Source organism: Triticum urartu, chromosome 1A (genome assembly GCF_056163025.1).
Source record: "Triticum urartu cultivar PI428250 chromosome 1A, HENAU_Tu73, whole genome shotgun sequence".
NCBI lineage: Eukaryota > Viridiplantae > Streptophyta > Magnoliopsida > Poales > Poaceae > Triticum > Triticum urartu.
Window position 1 is genome coordinate 256,557,878 of NC_141873.1, and position 23,811 is coordinate 256,581,688.

At 52.0% G+C, this 23,811-nt stretch overlaps 1 protein-coding gene across 1 annotated transcript; it reads right to left on the minus strand.

Moving 5' to 3' along the window:
• Nucleotides 1–248: 248 nt before the first annotated feature.
• Nucleotides 249–23,498, minus strand: LOC147990758 (uncharacterized). The gene is made up of 4 exons (XM_087538379.1): nucleotides 23,115–23,498; nucleotides 13,433–13,875; nucleotides 543–771; nucleotides 249–290 (listed from the first exon to the last, which is right to left on the minus strand). Exons 1-4 carry the CDS (start codon nucleotides 23,496–23,498, stop codon nucleotides 249–251), a joined length of 1,098 nt encoding a protein of 365 aa, XP_087394505.1.
• Nucleotides 23,499–23,811: the final 313 nt, after the last annotated feature.

Consider the following 23,811-nt stretch of genomic DNA (forward strand, 5'->3'; position numbering starts at 1 on the left):
GTGTCCTGCTGCGTTTCATCAAACGCCAGGACCCGCGTGGAGCGATTCCTGACCTTGTGTGGGAGAACCGCTTCTGCTCCGTAGATGAGGAAGAACGGGGGCTCGCCTGTCGGCCTGGTGGCGGTGGTGCGGATGGACCACAACACGGACTGGAGCTCGTCGTGCCAGCCCCTGCCACAGGCCTCGAGCTTCTTCTTGAAGGTCCTAGTCTTGAGACCCCTCAGGACTTCCGCGTTGGCGCGTTCTGCCTAGCCGTTGCTCCTAGGGTGCGCCACGGAGGCGTAGCAGATCTGCATTCCAAGGTTAGCACGATTTGTTTTGAAGAGATTGCTAGTGAACTGTGAGCCATTGTCGGTGATGATACGATTAGGGACCCCAAATCGGCTTACGAGGCCCTTGATGAACTTGACTGCTGACCCAGTTGGGATGGTCCGGACGGCTTCCACTTCCGCCCACTTGGTGAATTTGTCGATGGCAACGTAGAGGTAGCGGTAACCTCTAGGCGCTCGAGGGAATGGGCCCAGGATATCCAGCCCCCAGACCACGAACGGCCAAGAGAGCGGGATAGTCTGGAGGCCCTGACCCGGCTGGTGGATATGCTTGGCATGGAATTGGCAGGCCTCGCAGGATTTCACCAGCTCGGCCATGTCGTTGACTTCCATGGGCCAGTAGAACCCGCTGCGGAAAGCCTTGCCAACTAGGGTGCGCGACGACGAGTGGTGCCCGTAGTCTCCGCCATGTAAGTCAGCCAGCAACTCTTTCCCCTGCTCCCTGGAAATGCATCGCAGAGAAACATCATTTGGCCACTTCCTGTATAGCTCACCATCCTGAATGCAGTACGCCGTAGCCTACCGGGCCACATGCTCCGCGTCTTCTTCCTTCTCCAGCAATGTGCCTTGCGTCAGGTACGCCTTGAACTCCTCGATCCAGCACCCCTCCCGAGGCTCGAGCGCTAATAGGAGGCGTGCTCTAGAGGTCGGGCCGTGGGCGGGGGCTCCCGAGGCTAGTGGCTGGGGGAGTTCCTCCTGAGGTGACGCTGGCTCCGCAGGTGGAGGTGCTGCCGAAGGCTCAAAGAGCCGCTCCTCGAAGACTCCAGACTCTTGGGGTAGCCGCTTGGATGCTCTTTTGGTGATGTCATCAGCCTCCTTGTTGGTGCCACGAGGCACATGCTGTAGCTCCAGGCCCAGGAACTTCTTCTCCATTTTGCGTACCTCCGTGAGGTACGCCTCCATGTGCTCATCCTTTGGCTCGTACACCTTGTTGGAGAAGTTGATGAGGATCTGCGAGTCTCCCTTGATGGTGAGGCGTTTCACTTCCAGGGCCACCGCAGCCTTGAGGCCAGCGATGAGACCCTCGTACTTTGCGATGTTGTTGGAGGCCTTCTCGCCCTGCTGGAAGCAGAGCTGCATGTCTTAGTAAAGTTTGTCCTGAGCGGGCGAGATGACCACGGCTCTAGTCCTCGCGTACTAGCGCGCGAACGCGCCATCGAAGTACATGACCCAGCCATCCGGCGCTTCACTGCCTGGCGAGAGGGATCGGTTTTCGCCTGCTTCAAGTTCCGAGGTGTCAGTCCATTTCGCCACAAAGTCGGCGAGTGCAGCCCCCTTGATGACCCTGGTTGTGCTAAACTCCAAGTCAAACGCTTGCAGCACGATGTTCCATTTGGCGACCCTTCCCGCAGCATTGGGGCTCCTGAGCACTCTCTCCAATGGGTAAGCTGAGACGACCTTGATGGAGTGACCCTGGAAGTAGTGGCGCAGCTTACGCGAGGCCACCAGGAGCGCGAGCAAGAGCTTCTGAGGCATGGGGTATCGTGTGTCAGTGTCAAAACCGGCGGATCTCGGGTAGGGTGCCCCAAACTATGCATCTGAGGTTGATGGTAACAGGAGATGGGGAACACAATGTTTACCCAGGTTCGGGCCCTCACGATGGAGGTAAAACCCTATGTCCTGCTAGATTAATATTGATGAGTATAGGGGTTACAAGAGTTGATCTACCACGAGATCGTAATGGCAAAAACCCTAGAAGTCTAGCCTATCTGATTATGATTGTCCTTGTCTCTACGGACTAAACCCTCCGGTTTATATAGACATCGAAGAGGACTAGGGTCATACAACTTCGGTTACATAGAAAGGAAATAGTACATCCGCCCGCCTAGCTTGCCTTCCACGCAAAGGAGAGTCCCATCCAGACACGGGAGAAAGTATTCTATCTTGTATCTTCATGGCCCAATACTCCGGCCCATGTCCAACAGGTCGGACGCCCGAGGACCCCTTAGTCCAGGACTCCCTTAGTAGCCCCTGAACCAGGCTTTAATGACGAGGTGTCCGGCACACAGATTGTCTTTGACATTGCAAGGCGGGTTCCCCCTCCGATTACTTCAAAGTCCCTGACTTAAAGAGCGGTATTCGGCTTTTCCATTTAATGTCGCACAGATTGTCTTCCACGCCTTCCTAACTTCAGCTTCCACGTGGTGAGTAAATACGAGAGGTCGGGGTATTTTTGCACATACCACCCTGACCATACAAGAGAGGTGCCTATTTAATGAGAATAGATCTTAGATCCATTCCACACCCTGCGAAAAAAATCCTCAGAGCTCGCTAAGAGGAACCACTCCAACATGGCTAGCGCTTCCAGCTCTTCCTCTCGTCCCCACGGCTCCGTATCTCACGGTCAGCTGACAAAGCTGCAAAAACAGGGCTTTCTTCCTCCCGCGGATCTAGTCCTTGTCCAAGCAGGATTAACATCCTTCAACGACAGGGTTCAGGCGGAGAATTTCCCCAATCCGTCCAGGGGAATGAGTATGCTTCGTTCCTTTCTTGCTAAGAGGCATCAGATTTCCAATCCATCCCTTCCTTAGAGGGCTGCTGGAGTATGATGGCCTCCAACTGCACAGTTTCACTCCCACCTCCATCCTGCACATCACGTGTAAGTAATTTAAAAGACACCTTCTTCAAAAGAGTTTCCTTACTATGCCTCACCCACCGCACTATTTCGTGCTCCAAAGGGGGGTGCTCAACATCACAACGTGCACCAGAAGTGTCTCCGAGGAGAGCGGCGGCCGCGCCGAGCACATCTTCGAAGAGGAAGGCAAATGATAATACGGCCGAACCATCGTCAAAGAGGTAAGGCTTTCTTTTGAAGAATACATCTTCTGACCGCCACATCAAACCGTGATGCCATTTGCCGCTCAGGAAAAGTGTCCGCCGGACTATGTCTGGGGATCCTCCCGATCGTGCCTCTACTAGTCAGGTTCCGGACCCTTCCCTAAGGACGGGGGCTGTCACGGGAGTGGCGCCAAACTGTCCTTCCGCAGAGGATTTGGACAATATGTCTGTCATGAACTCTGAAGTGGAGAGCGCCATGAATCATCATCTTTGGAGGGCCGCTCTCCGTGACCCCGGCTTTTCAAAGGAAGCATTTGATGCCTTCGGCTCAGCCGATGCGTACATCCGAGCTGCTCGGGATGGGCTCGTAAGAGCCATGGAACAGCATCTAAAAGATATACAGGTACGTTTATATTCTACCAATCTGATAATTATATACCAGTAGCCCCCGAGACTTGAAGCAGTTGATCCAACTGATTTAAGGATCATTGTATAACCAGGTACTTACGGAGAAGAACAGCCTGTTATCTCAGGAACTAGAAAAGTATCGGACCCAGCTAACTGCTGCCAATGCCGAACTAGAGAAATCCAAGAAGGTGTCATCTGGTAATGTTCCCCTCCATTGAGAAAACATAATTGTATACCAATAATGCTAACACAGTTGCTCACCTCTAAATAGGATCATCATATCAACTACAAGAGCAACTGAAAGCCGCTCAAGGGGGAGAACAAGAAGCCAAAAGACTACTAGCCGCGGGAGAGCGTGTGCTAACATGAGTCGTGGAGGAGAAAAACAAGCTCTAGGATTCCAATACCCGACTGGGCGAGGAACTGAAAGATGTACCCAGCTGGCTGACTCTGTGAAGGAAAATAAGAGGCTTGGAGGCGGCATATTTAGTATGTGGTCAAACTTACCTCCGTGTAGTTCGGAAATGAAAGGGACTAACAGATTTATGCCTGTAGGTATGCTGACTGGTCGTCCCGACCAAGAGGTATCCAGATTTTCAGGCGATCTACTAGAAGAGCTGTCACAAGTGCACGAGCAAGCTCGGCATGCGATGCAAAGTGTTTCCAAGGCTTTATGGCAATCCGCCTCTCCTCCAGGAGGTATGGCGGAGCTCGTGGAGCTTTTCAAAGGGGCACGGCGGCATGTTCGGTTATGGAAGATATCAGCCTGCCGGGAAGGTGCACGAGAGGCCTGGGCCATGGTAAAAACACGGTATACCAAGCTTGATCCGAATCATATGACCCGGGTCAGACCGCTGGGGTCAGATGGGAAAGAAATTCCCGTTAGTTTGGTATATGACCAAGTAGAAGTAGCTACCAAGTATTCCCAACAGGATTGTAAGCGAGACAGCCTGTTGGACGGTATAGAGGAGGAAGTTTTTGAGTCCAAGTGACTATGTACTTTCCTTAATATATTTGTTCCTAGCCGGATTGTAAAACGGATGTCATGGCTGACCTTTTCACTTCGACCTCTGGACCCGAAGGTGCGGTGTGTTTCCGAATACTCGAGCGGTAAAAATAGACCGGGGTATGCGTGGAAACCAGGCGTAGGGGTCATAATTGCTTAAACAGACAAGTTGTATCTGGCTAGCTATGTTATATTACATTGTGATTGTAAGAAACATCTTCCAGAGAGAATAGTTCCGTTAAGGGTTCCATTCCCTGGATCTGCATGCGTTAATATGCGTGTCCGAACTGTGATTGAAAACATCACAGTATGGGTGACTTCTAGGGGTTCATAGTGGAAGAAATGTAAAACATCTTTAGTCCGTCGACCGAATATTCCCTTAAGAATGCTAGCTTTTGGCTTCACCCAGTATGAGGTACACATCAGGATGACCCGGCAGTAACAATTGCAGAGGTGCTCCCTTTATGCCCTAGCTGAACTAACGGGAACGTAGGGCATAAGCACGGGATCCAGGCAACCCAGCTTGGCCAAAACTTAAGTCATATCGATGCATATAAGGGCGAAGAAAAGGTACATATGAGGAAAAACACATATGTAATGAGCTTGATGCTCGGGAAATAACGATAATAAGCTTCTGTGCAAGAAGCCCCCAGGTATAATGGACGTACACATTTGAGAATGCGTACGCTATAGGTGTACAGTTATAGCCACACGAAAGCTTTCAGGCAAAAAAGAGGGTGAAAAGAGAGGAAAAAATAATGTAAGCGATAGGGAGGAAGAAGCAAAGGAAGGGTTTGGCGCTAGGCATAGAATCTTCGGAGTCTGGCTGCATTCCAGGGGTTTGGTTCGAGGCGGTCATCTGATGCATCACGCAGGCGGTACGCTCCTCCAGTGAGAACTTTGTCAGTGATGAAGGGACCCTCCCACTTGGGCTTGAGTTTGTCCTTTTTCTTCTCCGGCAAGCATAGAACGAGTTCGCCGACATTGTAAGTCTTCGCCAGTACTTCTCTTCTTTGACATCTGTGAGGCTGCTGTTGATAAAATGCGGAACGGGCTTTTGCAACGTCGCACTCCTCCTCCAAGGCATCTAAGCTGTCCTGCCGATCAAGCTCGGCCTCTCTCTCTTCATACATGCGCACTCGAGGTGAGTCATGAATAATGTCGTAGGGTAATATAGCCTCTGCACCGTACACCATGAAGAAAGGTGTATATCCGGTAGTGCGATTGGGCATGGTCCGCAGCCCCAGAGTACGGAGTTGAGCTCCTCAACCCAGTGCTTGTCTGATTCTTTCAAAGACCGCACTAGCCTGGGTTTGATACCGCTCATAATAAGACCATTGGCTTGTTTGACTTGACCGTTTGTTTGCGGATGATAGAAGGAGGCGTAATCAAGCTTAATGCCTAGATTAGCACACCAGGCTTTTACCTCATCGGATGTAAAATTAGAGCCGTTGTCGGTGATGATGCTGTGTGGGACACCATAATGGTGCACAATGCCGGATATAAAGTCTATCACTAGTCCGGCTTTAGCCATTTTAACTGGTTTGGCCTCTATCCACTTAGTGAACTTATCTACCATGACTAGCAGATATTTTTTCTTATGGTTCTCCTTTAAGGGGTCCAACCATGTCAAGCCCCCAGACCGCGAAAGCCCAAGTGATGGGGATTGTTTGTAGAGCAATGGGTGGCATATGGCTTTGGTTGGCGAAAAGTTGGCATCCGACGCAATGTTGGACAAGGTCCTATGTATCTGCTCGGGCCGTCGGCCAGGAGAAGCATGTACGGAAGGCCTTGCTTACAAGGGCCCGAGCTACAGTGTGGTGACCACCGAGACGAGCATGAATCTCAGCCAAGAGCTGCCGCCCCTCCTCCTCGGAGATACATCTTTGGAGTACTCTGGTAGCGCTTTTCTTGTAGAGTTCTCCTTCGTGGACCTTATAGGCTTTCGAACGCTGAACAATGCAGCGAGCCTCATTCTGATCCTCAGGGAGCTCTCGTCTGTTGAGGTATGCCAAGAAGGGTTCGGTCCAGGGGCAATGACTGCCATGATAAGATGGGCCAATGGTGTTATTTTGGTGGATGAGCCTCCGATGATGTCAGTATGTTCGGAATCTGGGGTTATGGTCGGATCCGGACTGACGTTGCCGCTCTCCCCTTGCCACACCACGGATGGCTTGAAACGCCTTTCCAAGAAGATGTTAGGTGGGACGGGGTAGCGCTTGGCGCCAATGCGAGCAAGGACGTCCGGCGCTCGATTACTCTCTCGAGCCACATGGTGAAACTTGAGCCCCTCGAACCGAGCCGACATTTTGAGAACAACATTACGGTAAGCCACCATCTTCGGATCCTTGGCATCGAAATCTCCATTTATTTGAGATATCATGAGGTTCGAGTCCCCGCGCACTTCTAGGCGTTGTATGCCCATGGAGACAGCCATCCGAAGACCATGCAATAAAGCCTCGTATTCAGTTGCATTGTTGGAGTTTGTGTATAATATTTGGAGTACATACTGAACTGTATCTCCAGTGGGGGATGTTAGGCCAACTCCTGCCCCTAAGCCCGCAAGCATTTTGGATCCATCAAAATGCATGACCCAGTTGGAATATATGCCGTACTCTTTAGGGGGTTCGGCTTCTCTCCATTCGGCGACGAAGTCTGCCAGTACTTGGGATTTGATGGCCCGGCGTGGCTTATATGTTATATCAAATGGAAGGAGCTCAGTGGCCCACTTGGCAATCCGGCCCGTTGAGTCACGATTGTTTATTATGTCGTTCAGTGGAATTTCGGAAGCCACTGTGATCGAGCACTCTTGGAAATAAGGTCATAGCTTCCGGGATGCCATGAAGACCACGTATGCTATCTTTTGATAATGAGGGTACCGGGATTTGCATGGAGTTAGGACGGTGGATACGTAGTATACCGGCTTTTGGAGCGGGAATTTGTGTCTGTCCTCCTCTCGTTTGATGACGAGTACTGCGCTCACCACCTGGTGTGTTGCAGATATGTATAATAACATTGGTTCGCTGACGTTTGGCGCGGCTAGGATTGGGTTGCTTGCTAAAATGGACTTTATTTCTTCCAATCCGGCCGTTGTTGCATCTGTCCACTCGAAGTGATCGGTGCGTCGGAGAAGTCGATAAAGTGGCAATGCTTTTTCTCCTAGTCTGGAGATAAATCGGCTTAAAGCGGCCACACATCCAGCTAGTTTTTGGACCTGCTTAAGGTTTGTTGGTGTAGCCAGTTGTGATAAGGCTCGGATTTTGGCTGGATTTGCCTTGATTCCTCTACTGGAAACAATGAAGCCCAGTAGTTTTCCAGAGGGGACGCCGAAAACACATTTTCCGGATTGAGCTTAATGTCATATGTCCAGAGATTGTTGAATGTGAGGCGTTAGTCATCTATTAATGACTCGACGCGCTTAGTCTTCATGACGACGTCGTCCACATATGCTTCAACTGTCTTGCCTATTTGTTTCTCTAGGCACGTTTGAATCATGCGTTGGTAGGTGGCACCGGCGTTTTTGAGCCCAAAGGGCATAGTGTTGAAGCAGAAAGGCCCATATGGGGTAATAAATGCAGTTGCAGCTTGGTCGGATTCCTTCATTTTAATTTGACGGTATCCGGAGTATGCATCAAGGAAACACAACGAGTCTTGTCCTGAAGTGGCATCGATAATTAGATCGATGCGGGGGAGGGGGAATGGGTCCTTAGGCAAGCCTTGTTGAGGTCTTTGAAATCGACGCACAAGCGCCAGGATTTGTCCTTCTTTGACACCATTACTAGGTTTGCTAGCCAGTCCGGATGTTTTATTTCTCTGATGAATCCGGCCTCAATTAGCTTGGCTACCTCCTCCCCCATAGCTTGTCGTTTGGGTTTGTAAAAGCACCACAGTGTTTGCTTAACTAGCTTGTATCCTTTCAGTATATTGAGGTTGTGCTCAGCCAATCTGCGTGGGATTCCTGGCATATCAGAAGGGTGCCAGGCGAATATGTCCAAGTTTTCACGTAGGAACGCACGCAGTGCGGTGTCCACCATCGGGTCCAGCTATGCGCCGATGGAGGCTGTCTTCTTTGGGTCTGTCGGGTGGACTTGAAATTTGACTATTTCATCTGCTGGTTTGAAGGAGGTGGATTTGGAGCGCTTGTCAAGGATTACGTCGTCCCTATCCACCGTTGAGGGCAGCGCTATTAACTCTTCGGCCGCAAGGGCCTCAGAGAGTGCCTCAAGGGACAGGGAGGCTGTTTTGTTTTCAGCGTGGAGGGCTATGTCCGGATCACTAGCAAGAGTGATAATACCGTTGGGCCCGGGCATTTTGAGCTTCATATACCAGTAATGAGGTATGGCTTGAAAGTGTGTGAATGCATCTCGCCCCAACAGGGCGTGGTACCCACTGTTGAAAGGGGCCACTTGGAAGGTTATCTCTTCAGAGTGATAGTTCTCTGGTGTGCCGAATACCACGCCAAGTGTGATTTTTCCTGTGCATCATGCCTCCCGACTGGAAATAATTCCTCGGAAGGTTTCTCGATGCGGCTCCTGTCTATTTCCATTTTACTGCGTGTATCCTCATAGATGAGGTTTAATCCGTTGCCGCCGTCCATGAGCACCTTGGCGAGTCGAAAGCCATCCACAATTGGATTGAGGACCAAGGTGGCTGGTGCCCAGACTAACCGGGTTCTTGGTTCGTCACTGGCATTGAATGTTATGGCCGTGTCGTTCCAAGGATTTATTGTTGCGACTTGACAGACTTCAGCGAGGTTGCGGAGTGCCCTTTTGCGCCGATTGCTTGAGGCAAAAGTCTCGAAGACCGTCAATACAATACGGTCGTCATGTTCCGGGGGGGAGTTGTTCCGAGGTATTTTTGGTGAGGATATCGTCGCCACTCTTGGCCACTTGCCAGAGTATCCAACATGCTCTAAGGTTGTGGGTACGTATGGTATCCGGTGTTGTGTGTATTTTGCACGCCTATCGAGCCATCCCCCAGGACGGTTCCGCACCCTGTAATGGGTTTGGATTTCTTTACGGATGTGTTGGGCGCCCCATGAGGGTGCATCCTTTTTGTCCAGACAGAAGGTCGAGTGGGAGGTGGCGATTCCCAACGAGCTGCCTGAGTTTTCCAGGCGCTTTCCATTGCGCAGTACTTCTGTACCATGGTTGCCAAGTCGGCGAAGTGTAACACGCGATGGCGGTTGATAGCGTTGAGGATTCCTTTGTCCGTACAATTATTGTAGAATATTGAGATCGCATCTTCATCGCGACAATGCTTGATCTTGTTCTTGACAAGGAAGAATCTGGCCCAAAAGTGATGGACTGTTTCTTGAGACTGCTGCCGTAGGTATGTGAGATCACATATATCTGGGTGGGTGGGTGGATTTAAGTCCGAACCCTGACCCAATTTGGGATCCGGAGCTTGAGAAATTTCTGAGCTGAATAGTTCGGGCTCCGGGGGATCGACCGATTTTTTAGGTCTGCCGTCTGATTCTAAGTTCGGAGGACAAGGCGTGTTGTTCTGTGGACAGGTATCCGGCTCTTCAAGCTCAGAGATCCGAACATAGTTCGTCCTCAGTATAGAGGGAGAGTTGTTGTTTTGATCCTCCACTACCGCTATCTGGTGGGTGATCGATGGAGATTTGATTTCTCTCTGATCGGGTTTAAACCCAATCCGACCGTAGTCTGTAGCAACCCCCAAGGCGGCGATGCGATCCAGGAGTTTGTTCAAGGACAATAATTCCGTTGGATCCATCTGTCTGGAGTATGCGAAGTCAATTCGGAGGCGATTTTCGATGACCCGAGAAGTCATCGTCGGCTCACCGGCCGAGCAGGCGGTCATGATAAAGCCACCCAACCGGAGAGTTTGGCCTGAGGCCAGGGCTCCATCGGCGGTGATGTTGTTCTTGATCACGAGGCGAGCCATCAACCCTGATTTCGATGACACGGTGGAATTCTCAATGAAAGCACCAATGTCGGTGTCAAAACTGGCGGATCTCGGGTAGGGGGTCCCGAACTATGCGTCTGAGGTTGATGGTAATAGAAGACAGGGAACACAATGTTTACCCAGGTTCGGGCCCTCTCGATGGAGGTAAAACCCTACGTCCTGCTAGATTAATATTGATGAGCATAGGGGTTACAAGAGTTGATCTACCACGAGATCTTAATGGCTAAAACCCTAGAAGTCTAGCCTATCTGATTATGATTGTCCTTGTCTCTATGGACTAAACCCTCTGGTTTTTATAGACACCGGAGGGGACTAGGGTCATACTAGGTCCGTTACATCGAAATGAAATAGTACATCCGGCCGCCTAGCTTGCCTTCCACGCAAAGGAGAGTCCCATCCGGACACAAGAGAAAGTCTTCTATCTTGTATCTTCATGGCCCAATAGTCCGACCCATGTCCAACAGGCCGGACGCCCGAGGACCCCTTAGTCCAGGACTCCCTCATCGTGCTCTCGCATCTCGTAGCATTGTGCTGACGAAGTACACTGGGTGCTCGACAAGGGCGGCAGAGCTGATGGAGTTTTTGGCTCCCGAGGGCTGAGGTGTTTTCTGTGGGTCCCCAGCTTCAGGGGCTTGATGACTAGCCAGGGCAGCCGCTATCTCAGGAGCATCGCCTTGGTGTTGTGCTGCCTCATCCGGCTTGGCGGCTCCATTTGGAGGCCCTTGACCTGGGGCTTGCTACCTCTTGAGCACTGCATTGGTTTTCCCTTGAAGAGGAAAGGGTGATGCAGCAAAGTAGCGTAAGTATTTCCCTCAGTTTTTGAGAACCAAGGTATCAATCCAGTAGGATACTACACGCAAGTCCCTCGCACCTACACAAACAAATAAGAACCTCGCAACCAACGCGATAAAGGGGTTCTCAATCCCTTCACGGTCACTTACGAGAGTGAGATCTGATAGAGATAATAAGCTAAATATTTTTGGTATTTTTATGATATAGATTGAAAGTAAACATTGCAAAATAAAATACATTGGAAACTTATATGATGAAAGAAAGACCCGGGGCCATAGGTTTCACTAGTGGCTTCTCTCAAGATAGCATAAGTATTACGGTGGGTGAACAAATTACTGTCGAGCAATTGATAGAAAAGAACATAATTATGAGAATATCTAGGCATGATCATGTATATAGGCATCATGTCCGAAACAAGTAGACCGAAACGATTATGCATCTACTACTATTACTCCACACATCGACTGCTATCCACCATGCATCTAGAGTATTAAGTTCATAAGCACAGACCGACGCATTAGGCACGATGACATGATGTGGAGGGATAGACTCAAGCAATATGATATAAACCCCATCTTTTTATCCTCGATGGCAACAATATAATACGTTCCTTGTTGCCCCTGCTGTCACTGGGAAAGGACGCCGCAAGATTGAACCCAAAGCTAAGCACTTCTCCCATTGCATGAAAGATCAATCTAGTAGGGAAAACCAAACTGATAATTCGAAGAGACTTGCAATGATAACAAATCATACATAAAAGATTTCAAAGAAGAATCAAATATTGTTCATAGATAAACATGATCATAAACCCACAATTCATCGGATCTTGATAAACACACTGCAAAAAGAATTACATCGAATATATTTCCAAGAAGATCGAGGAGAACTTTGTATTGAGATCCAAAGAGAGAGAAGAAGCCATCTAGCTAATAACTATGGACCCGAAGGTTTGTGGTAAACTACTCACACATCATCGAAGAGGCTATGGTGTTGATGTAGAAGCCCTCCGTGATCGATTCCCCCTCTCGCGGAGCTTCGGAAAAGGCCCCAAGATGGGATCTCTTGGGTACAGAAGGTTGCGGCAGTGGAAATAGGGTTTCGTGGTGCTCCTGGATGTTTTCGGGGTATATGGATATATATAGGAGGAAGAAGTAGGTTGGTGGAGCTGCGAGGGGCCCACGAGGGTGGGGGCGTGCCCAGGGGGCACGCGCGCCTCCCTGCCTCGTGGCCTCCTCGCTCGTTTCTTGACGTCTACTCCAAGTCCCCTGGATCATGTTTGTTCCAAAAATAACTCCCCTGAAGGTTTCATTCCATTTGATATTCCTTTTCTGTGAAACAGTGAAATAGGCAAAAAACAGCAATTTGCATTGGGCCTTGGGTTAGTAGGTTAGTCACAAAAATAATATAAAAGTGTAGAATAAAGCCCATTAAACATCCAAAACAGATAATATAATAGGATGGAACAATCAAAGACTATAGATACGTTGGAGAAGTATCAGGGCTCCTCTCTAAGGGCCACCAGCGCCGCGCTGGCGGAGTGGGGTGTGGCAGACGGGTAGAGTACCAAAGGCTCGAGAGGACGAGGCGCCACCATCACCAGCGGGCTGGTCAAGTATCTCTTGAGGTCTTGAAATTCCAGGTCGTCCTCGGGGGTCCACTCGAACAGACCCTTCTTCTTCATCAGCTTGAAGAACGGCAAGGCGCGCTCCCCCAACTTGGAGATGAAGCGCCCCAACGAAGTCACGCAGCCTGCAAGCTTCTGCATCTCCTTGAGGTTTTGTGGTGGGATCATGTCTTCGATTGCCTTGACCTTCTCCGGATTGGCCTCGATCCCCCTATGGGACACGAGGAAGCCCAACAGCTTGTCGGAAGGGACACCAAACATGCATTTCTCCAGGTTGAGCCGCAAGTCCACCTGGCGTAGGCTCGCGAAGGTCTCCTCCAGGCCCTGAATCAAAGTTCTCGCCTCCCGAGACTTCACGACAATGTTGTCGACGTAGGCCTCAGCGTTTCTCCCGAGCTGCCGCCCCAAGGCGATGTGCATCAGTCGCTGGAAGGTCGCTCCTACGTTGCGCAGTCCGAATATACCCCGCATGGGGTCAAGAAAGCCATTTTCTCCACATCTTCCACCGCCATCTTGATCTGGTGGTAGCCCGAGAACGCATCCAGGAAACATAGCAGTTCACACTCGGCGATGGAGTCGACAATCTGGTCGATGCGCGGTAGCGGGAATGGATCTTGAGGGCAAGCTTTGTTGAGGTTGGTGAAGTCGACACACACGCACTCCTTCCCTCCTTTCTTCGGCACGACGATCGGGTTCGCCAGCCACTCTAGGTACCGGACCTCGTGAATGATACCTGCTGCCTCCAGCTTGCAGGTTTCCTGAACGATGAAAGACTGCTTCTCCGTGGACTGTCTCCTCGTCCTCTGCTTCACAGGGCGCACGTTGGGACACACCCTCAGATGATGCTCAATCACTCCTCTCGGGACCCCAACTAGCTGCTTGGGCTCAAAGGCGAACACTTCCTTGTTCGCCCGCAGGAAGTCCACCAGCTCCCTTTCTTGATCTGGGACGAGGTCGACGCCTATAGTGAAGGTGGCGCCTGAGGCCCCGTCCTCATCAACCGGTATCTGCTTCGTCTTGGCTTGACCTTAAGTGAATAGTTGCTGCTTCTTGGTCGGCGCAGCCCCCTTGGTCCTGGGCATGGCCTTGTTGGTCGGGCAAGCTGCCGCTGTGGCCCTGAAGGCGAGCTTGAGGGCCGCTGAGGGAGTCCTGGATTAGGGGGTCTCCGGACAACCGGACTATATCCTTTGGCTGGACTGTAGGACTATGAAGATACGAGATTGAAGACTTCGTCCCGTGTCCGGATGGGACTCTACTTGGCGTGGAAGGCAAGCTAGGAAATACGGATATGCATATCTCCTCCTTTATAACCGACCTTGTGTAACCCTAGCCTTCTCCGGTGTCTATATAAACCGGAGGGTTTTAGTCCGTAGGACAACATACAATCATACCGTAGGCTAGCTTCTAGGGTTTAGCCTCTCTGATCTCGGGGTAGATCTACTCTTGTACTACACATACTATCAAGAATAATCAAGCAGGACGTAGGGTTTTACCTCCATCAAGAGGGCCCGAACCTGGGTAATACATCGTGTCCCCTGCCTCCTGTTACCATCCGCCTTAGACGCACAGTTCGGGACCCCCTACCCGAGATCCGCCGGTTTTGACACCGACATTGGTGCTTTCATTGAGAGTTCCTCTGTGTCGTCATCATTAGGCTTGATGGCTCCTTCGATCGTCGATAGCGATGCAGTCTAGGGTGAGACTTTCCTCCCCGGACAGATCTTTGTATTCGGCGGCTTCGCACTGCGGGCCAACTCGCTTGGCCATCTGGAGCAGATCGAGAGTTACGCCCCTGGCCACCAGGTCAGGTTTGGAAGCTTAAATTACACGGCCGACATCCGCGGAGACTTGATCTTCGACGGATTTGAGCCCCTGCCGAGTACGCCGCACGGTCACGATGAACATGATTTAGCTCTACCATCGGACAGTGTGCAGGAGACCGCACCGGCAACCTCTCCGACCCTCAATTCGGAGCCAATTGCGCCATCCATGGACGGGTGGATAGAGCCCGTCACGGAGGTCGTATTCTCAGCGGCGATCGAGCCGAGCATCGACCTTACCCTTCACGGGAGACGTAACACCGAACTGCCGGATTCTTCCCCGGCCACGGACTCCGAACCGCCTGCGCCCGTGCCTATCGAATCCGACTGGGCGTCGATCATGGAGTTCACCTCCGCGGATATCTTTCAGCACTCGCCCTTCGGCGACATACTGAACTCATTAAGGTCTCTCTCCTTGTCAGGAGAGTCCTGGCCGAACTATGTTCGGCAGGATTGGGATGCGGATGAGGAAGAAATTCGCCGCCCACCCACCACCCACTTAGTAGCCATTGTCGACAATTTAACCGACATGCTCGACTTCGACTCCGAAGACATCGACGGTATGGACAACGATGCGGGAGACGAAGAGGAACCACTGCCCACAGGGCACTGGACAGCCACCTCATCATATGATATATACATGGTGGACACACCCAAAGAAGGCAATGGTGACGAGACAGCGGAGGATGACCCCTCCAAGAAGCAACCCAAGCACCGACGCCAGCGGCGCCGCTCTAAGTCTCGCCAAAGCAAAAGCGGTGACACTGGCACAGGAGATAATAGCACTCCGGGCAGTGCCGAAGACAACAACAATCCCGTCCAGCAAGATTTAGAGCAGGAGGATGGAGAAGCCAGCCCTCCCGAGAGAGCGGCAGATGGAGAGGCGGAGGACGATAATTACATGCCTCCCTCCGAAGACGAGGCAAGCCTCGACGACGACGAATTTGTCGTGCCAGAGGATCCCGCCGAGCAAGAGCGCTTCAAGCGCCAGCTTATAGCCACGGCAAATAGCCTTAAGAAAAAGCAGAAGCAGCTTCAAGCTGATCAAGATTTGCTAGATGACAGATGGACCGAAGTCCTTGCGGCCGAGGAATATGAACTCGAACGCCCCTCCAAGAGTTACCCAAAGCGCAGGTTGCTACCCCGACTAGAGGAGGAAGCATTAAAACCTACATCTTCAGCGTATGACGCGGCTGATCGGCCACCTCGTGGCCGCGACAGAGAGGCATTTCAGCCAAAAGCTCAGCCTGCACCCCGATGCCACTCAAATAAAAATGTCAAGGCATGGGGAAACATGCTAGACCTGCGAGACGTATTGGAGGACAAAGCAAAACATGCAAGATCAATCTACGGATCATAAGAGCGCGCTACTACATGGGACGATAACCGTCACGCTGGATACAATAAAAGTAAATCCGGCCGGGCCGAACACAGCGGACAAGACTCATTTGAGTTGTGTCGCGACATAGCCCAGTACAGAGGCGCCGCACACCCCCTATACTTCACAGATGAAGTAATGGATCACCAAATCCCAGAGGGTTTCAAACCCGTAAATATCGAATCATACGACAGCACAATAAACCCTGCGGTATGGATTGAGGACTTCCTCCTGCACATCCACATGGCCCGCGGTGATGATCTACACGCCATCAAATACCTCCCACTTAAACTCAAAGGACCAGCTCGGCATTGGCTCAATAGCCTGCCAGCAGAATCCATTGGCTGTTGGGAAGATCTGGAAGCCGCATTCCCCAACAACTTCCAGGGCACTTATGTGCGACCACCAGATGCCGATGACTTGAGCCACATAATTCAGCAGCCAGAGGAATCGGCCAGGCAATTCTGGACACGGTTCTTGACAAAGAAAAATCAAATCGTTGGCTGTCCGGATGTAGAGGCCCTGGCAGCTTTTAAGCACAACATCCGTGACGAGTGCCTTGCCCGGCACCTTGGCCAAGAAAAGCCGAAATCCATGACAGCCCTCACGACACTCATGACCCGCTTTTGCGCGGGACAAGACAGCTGGCTGGCTCGCAGCAATAACATATCAAAGAACCACGGTACTTCAGATACCAAGGATAGCAATGGCAGGTCATGTCGCAACGAACATAAGCACCGCGTCAATAGCGACAATACCGAGGATACGACAGTCAATGCCGGATTCAGAGGCTCTAAACCCGGTCAGCGGAAAAAGCCATTCAAAAGAAGCACTTCGGGCCCGTCCAGTTAGGACCGTATACTCGATTGCTCGTGCCAAATACATGGCACCCTCGACAAGCCAGGCAACCACACCAACAGGGAATATTGGGTGTTCAAGCAGGCCGACAAGTTAAATGCCGAAAACAAAGATAAGGGGTCACATAGCGATGACGAGGAGGAGCCCATGCCGCCGAACACCGGAGGACAGAAGGGGTTCCACCCACAAGTGCGGACGGTGAACATGATATATGCGTTGGAGCCAGTCGCCCCAAAGTTCAACCCATGGTCCTCCTGTCCGATCACCTTTGATCGTAGGGACCACCCCACTAGTATCCGTCATGGCGGATTCGCCGCGCTGGTCCTAGACCCAATCATCGATGGATTTCACCTCACTCGAGTCCTTATGGACGGCGGCAGTAGCCTGAACCTGCTTTATCAGGACACAGTGGGCAAAATGGGTATAGACCCCTCAAGGATCAAACCCACAAAAACGACCTTCAAAGGCGTCATACCAGGTGTAGAGGCCCATTGCACAGGCTTAGTCACACTGGAAGTGGTCTTCGGATCCCCGGATAACTTCCGAAGCGAGGAGTTAATCTTCGATATAGTCTTGTTCCGCAGCGGCTATCATGCACTTCTCGGGTGAACCGCATTTGCAAGATTCAATGCGGTACCGCACTATGCATATCTCAAGCTCAAGATGCCAGGACCTCAGGGGGTCATCACAGTCAGTGGAAACACAGAGCGCTCTCTCCGCACGGAGGAGCACACTGCGGCCCTCACAGCAGAAGCGCAAAGCAGCCTCTCAAGGCAATCCACCAGTTCGGCGATTAAAGACCCAGACACCTTCAAGCGCGCCCGGAGTAATCGGCAACAAGACCACCTGGCACGTTCCGAGCTCGCATAGCAATGCGGCCTCCACCCCAGTCCTAGCCCAACGGTGAAATCCGGGCCACGCGTACATAATTACGCATTAAAAAAACCATGGGCACAGGTGGGGAGGGGCACGACTACGGCACGCCCCAAGACGCGGCTCAACCGCACTAGGGGCTTCCCGCTTTGTTATTTTTCTCTCTTTCAGGACTTAACTCTCTGGAAACCCCGTCCGGCCATACGATTGCCGGACACACGATACAACAACCAAGGAGGCAAAAAGCTATGTCGCACCATGGAACTCCCAGGTGGTCTCTGATAACGAGTGAAATACATGCTTTAAATATCATTCCTTAGCTTGCCCTTGGAGGGGACATGTCAAATAGTCATGCTTTTTTGTTTATCGCACTAATTGTATCATTCTGCTTCGACGCACCTTTTTGAATAAACAATGCATAGCACTAGACTATTACCGCATTCGCTATTCTTTATATATATATATATATGTTCATTCATGACATAAAGCACCCATACACCCTGGTACGGCCAATACGCCAGGGGCTTAAGCATACCCATAATACGGCGTGAGAAGTCCGAACACTTTCGACATTGCGGCACCCTGAACTTATAGCATTATATGCATCAGCTCCGAATCATGTCTTGGGTCAATAGTTGGGTTTGCCCCGCACCCATGTTTTGGTACCTTACGTTCCGCTATATCGGCTAAGGTAGCACTGGGAGAACAACTGGGATTGTGCCCCGGTTCATCTGGGCTAAGAACCTCAGTAGAGAAAGCTAAAACTGACTATCATGATAAGGCGAGAGCTGGTCGCTGTTCGAGAGGTCTTGAGTCCCTAAAGACTTATGCCGCTTAGAGCGAGGAATCGGCTTTGTCCGGCTTAAGGCGTGTATAGCGCCCCGAATTCGGTGTTCCGAATACTAGGGGCTTCGCCAAAATTTAAAATTGTAGACTTCTATGGCTAAGTGAGAGTGATAAAGCATTATAGTCTGATTGCCTTGTTCGTTGCGCTGAGCACCTCCCTCGAAGGACCCAACAATGGGAACAAGAGTGCTCAGATTCATCCCGAACACCCCAGCACTCGTGGCATGGGGGCAGAAGCCGACGACTAGCCATCTCTCAGATTTATAAATAGCCGCACAGAAGGTAATATTTTAAATTCAAACAAGCGTTGCATAGCGCACATGGACAAGTTTTCATATTACAGGATCACACGAGCAAGTTTATTCAAAAATTACATCCTTCGCGCACTCGTCCGCCACAAGACGGGCACCCTTCAGGACATCCTCATAATACATCTCAGGGTGGCGATGCTCCTTGCCCTGCGGCGGCCCCTCCTTCACCAGCTTCTCGGCATCCATCTTGGCCCAGTGCACCTTCGCACGGGCAAAAGCCCGGTGTGCACCTTCGATGCAGACGGACCGCTTTATGACTTCCAGCCATGGGCAGGCATCCACAAGCCGCCTCACCAGGCCGAAGTAGCTGTTGGGAAGGGAGTCGCCAGGCCACATCCGGACTATAAGGCCCCTCATTGCCTGTTCGGCCGCCTTGTGCAGCTCGACCAGTTGCTTCAGCTGGTCGCTCACAGGCATCGGGTGTTCGGTCCTAGTATACTGAGACCAGAACGACTTCTCCATCGAGCTTCCCTCCTCGGCCTGGTAGTACTTTGCGGGATCCGACACGCTGCGGGGCAAATCTACGAATGCTCCTGGAGAGCTCCGGACTCGGGTAAGTAACAAGTAATTTACTTTCACATGCTTGCTTTGCATATTGAATGCCTTACCCGCCGCTATCTTCCTCATCGCCTCAATTTCCTGGAGGGCCTTTTGGGCTTCAGCCTTGGCACGCTTTATGCCCTCGAGGGCCGCGACAAGCTCGGACTCTCGCGTCTTCGAGTCAATCTCCAAAGTCTCGTGCTTCTTCACGAGAGCCTGGAGCTCTTGCTGCACCTCGCCCACCCGTGCCTCCTGTTTCTCCCGCTCGGTGCGCTCCTTGGCTGCTTTGTTTTTGGCCTGGGACAGCGCTTGCTTCAGGGTCGCCACTTCGGTCATGGTCCTACTTCGGTCGTGGTCCCTGGCACATTCATGATGATCCTGTCATTTTGCAACCACATCTTTCTCTTTTATATATAGACAAGGTGTTACTTACCTTTGTTCTCCTCGAGCTGCCTCTTGGCAAGGCCGAGCTCTCCCTCAGACCGCTCGAGGTTCTGCTTCAGTGCGACGACCTCCGCAGTCAGTGCGGTAGAGGTCAGCAGCGAAGCCTGCATACGCATACAGACATACTTATATTAGACTCCTGCAGATATTATTTGATCCTCTGTTCGGCTTTTCTTTGTGAACACCAAACAGAGCATCAGGGGCTACTGTCTATGCAGTAATATTTTCCTATATTTTAAGTACTTACCTCAAAGCCTATTAGAAGGCTGGCACAGGCTTCAGTCAGTTCGCTCTTGGCGAACTGAACCTTCTCGATCACCACACTCATGATACTGCGGTGCTCTTCGTCGATGGAAGCGCTGCGAAGCGCTCCCAGCAGGTCGTCCACTGCCTCTAGATGGATAGAGGTCACCGGCACGGATGGCTTGCCCCTCTTGGAAGGGGGCCGCCTGCCCGAGTCCGGAACCACTGGAGCTTCCGGCGCGGTGTTCGGCTGAGGGCCGAACTTGGAGCCCCTAGGAACCTTGCTCCCTTTGCTCCTGGAGTCCGGAAGGTTGCCTTGAGGCGCCTCCGGGACTGTCTCCCCCCCGGCTGGGTGCCCCTTGAGACAATACCTCGACATTGTCCATAGGGCGAGGAGAGGAGGCGGATGGAAGTGGATCGCTATCCATATCCGACGAGTCCAAGGAACCGTTCGACGAGGATACGTCGATACGGGCTCGGGGTGGACTGCATGATCATATTCGACAATTAGGAGAAGCAGTGCAATAAAAGTATGCTATGAGTTACTCGGGTATCTGAATACTTACGAATTTGCCAGGGGCTTGGCCCTGAGTAACCACTCGTCTTCGCCATCGGCGGCGGTGGTGGAATAGTCCGGAAGGAGTGTCCTTCCCTTCTTGGACCCTTCGGCCTCCCCGGTTGGGGCGGCCTTCCTTTTCTTGTCTCCCCCGGCTAGAGGGGAGAGTCTTCATCTTCCTCCTCCTCGTTTTCATGGGAGGAGTGTGTCTCGGAGTTATCGGACGATGAGTCTGATACCACCTGGCGCCGGGAACTCTTTCGGGTTCCCTTGGCCTTCTTCTTGGTCTTCTCCGGCACCTCATAAGGAGCCGGAGTCTGCATCTCCGTCAAGAGAGCATCCGTAGGGTCTTCGGGCAGAGGGGCCGGACAGTTGATCTGTTCCAATGTCTCCACCCAGTCCCGTCAAAGGCATGGGAGCTCAGACCCCGCACATGGTTAAGCTATGGGAAATAAATACCCTACCAGATGTACAGAACTTATCGGATTCGCAGGACGCTTCGTGCTTAGCCCGCGGTCCTCGGCAAGAGAAGGGGGGACCTCGGCGCCCTTGAACAGCACCTTCCAGACGTCCTTATGCGTCGTGTCGAATAGCTCGTGTAGAGTCTGGTGCTGGGCCGGGTTGAACTCCCATAAGTTGAAAGCCCGTTGTTGACACGGGAGGATCCGGCGGAAGAGCATGACCTGGACTATGTTGACAAGCTTAAGTTTTTTGCTTATCATGTTCCGAATACGTTTCTGGAGTCCGTCCAGCTCCACCGATGAGCCCCAGGACAGGCCCTTCTCCTTCCAGGAAGTGAGCCGCGTGGGGATTCCGGATCGAAACTTGGGGGCCGCCACCCAGTTGGTGCCGCGCGGCTCGGTGATGTAAAACCATCCCGATTGCCACCCCTTCATGGTCTCCACGAAGGAGCCCTCGAGCCATGTAATGTTGGGCATATTGCCCACCATGGCTCCGCCGCATTCCACTTGTTGGCTGCCTACTACCTTCGGCTTGATATTGAAGGTCTTCAGCCATAGGCCGAAGTGGGGCCGGATGTGGAGAAAGGCCTCGCACACGATGATGAACGCCGAGATGTTGAGGATGAAATTCAGGGCCGGATCATGAATGTCCAGCCCATAATAGAACATAAGGCCCCGGACGAATGGATGGAGGGGAAACCCCAGTCCGCGGACGAAGTGGGGGAGGAAAACCACCCTTTCGTGAGGTTCCGGGGTAGGGACGACCTGCCCCGCGGCTGGCAGCCGGTGCGCGATATCCGCGGCTAAGTATCTGGCCCCACGTAGTTTTTGATGTGTCCCTCCGTGACGGAGGAGACCATCCACTTGCCTCCCGCTCCGGACATGTTTGGAGAGAGTTGAGGAGAAGGATGTGGACTTGGGCGCTGGAGCTCGAGTGCGTGAGAATGGATGAGCAGGGAGGAAGAAGGCGTGGGTAGAAAAAGGTGAAACCTTATCCCTTTATAAGGGCGGACGAAACTATGCGCCCCCACTAGCCTGGTAAAACTCGCTTATCCCCCAAGCGCCGTAATTGATGGCGCGGTTGGGTTACCCACGTCCATATTGATGGGAATCCCGTAATAAGGGGACACGATCTCTGCTTCGACAAGACGTGCCAAGGAAACCGCCTTGTGAAACACGCTGAGATAGGTTATGAAAAACGATTCGAATAAAGACATGGTTGTGGTGTGATGTCACGCTATGGGGTACGTCAGTAGATTAGATTTGTGGAAATATTATTCTCTCTACGGTGGTATGTGGAACTTATTTTGCAGGGTCGGACACTATCCTTGTATTCAAACTCTTCCGTGGTGTATTCGGAGGAGGAACCCGCCTTGCAATGCCGAAGACAACACTGCGCGCCGGACTAATCGTCATTGAAGCCTGGTTCAGGGGCTACTGAGGGAGTCCTGGATTAGGGGGTCTCCGGACAGCCGGACTATATCCTTTGGTCGGACTGTAGGACTATGAAGATACGAGATTGAAGACTTCGTCCTGTGTCCGGATGGGACTCTACTTGGCGTGGAAGGCAAGCTAGGCAATACGGATATGCATATCTCCTCCTTTATAACCGACCTTGTGTAACCCTAGCCTTCTCCGGTGTCTATATAAACCGGAGGGTTTTAGTCCATAGGACAACATACAATCATACCGTAGGCTAGCTTCTAGGGTTTAGCCTCTCTGATCTCGTGGTAGATCTACTCTTGTACTACACATACTATCAAGAATAATCAAGTAGGACGTAGGGCTTTACCTCCATCAAGAGGGCCCGAACCTGGGTAATACATCGTGTCCCCTGCCTCCTGTTACCATCCGCCTTAGACGCACAGTTCGGGACCCCCTACCCGAGATCCGCCGGTTTTGACACCGATAGCTGCCAAGGCTTCCTTGGTGTCTCCGGCCACGGTGAGGATGCCCTTGCTCCCTGGCATCGTCATGAGGTTGTAGGCACGATGAGTAGCTGCCATGAATTGGGCGAGCACCGGGTACCCGAGGATGACGTTGTACGGTAAGTCGATGCGGGCGATGTCGAAGTCGATTATCTTGGTGTGGTAGTTGTCACGTGTGTCAAAGGTCACGGGGAGACGGATCTGCCCCAGGGGGTTGGAGGAGCCGCCGCTGACTCCGGAGAAGGGCTTGCTGGGGCGGAGCCGCTCAAGCGGTACGTGAAGGAGGCTAAAAGCCTCCACGGAGAGTACGTTAAGGCCGACGCTGCCGTCGATGAGGGTCTTGATAACGGCAATGCTGCAGATGGTGGGCATGCAAAGCATCAGGAGCGCGCCCGAACCGATGGTGGTGACTGGGCAATCCCCTGAGTCAAAGGTCAGGTCGGCCTTGGGTGCCGCCCAACCCGGGGGAGCCCCCTGTCGCGTGAAGGCGGGGCCTATCTAGCGAAAGAACGGCTTGGCATGACGGTCCGAGGGCGGCGCCTGCAAGCTACCGAGGAGAGCCGCGACGACGAGGCGGCTGGTCCCCCAAAGCGCGCGATGAAGAGGTCGTGCAGCTCCTTCGAGGAGGCTGACAGTGTCCTGGACTAGGGGGTACTCACCACGTCATCTCCCGATCTGTTAGATT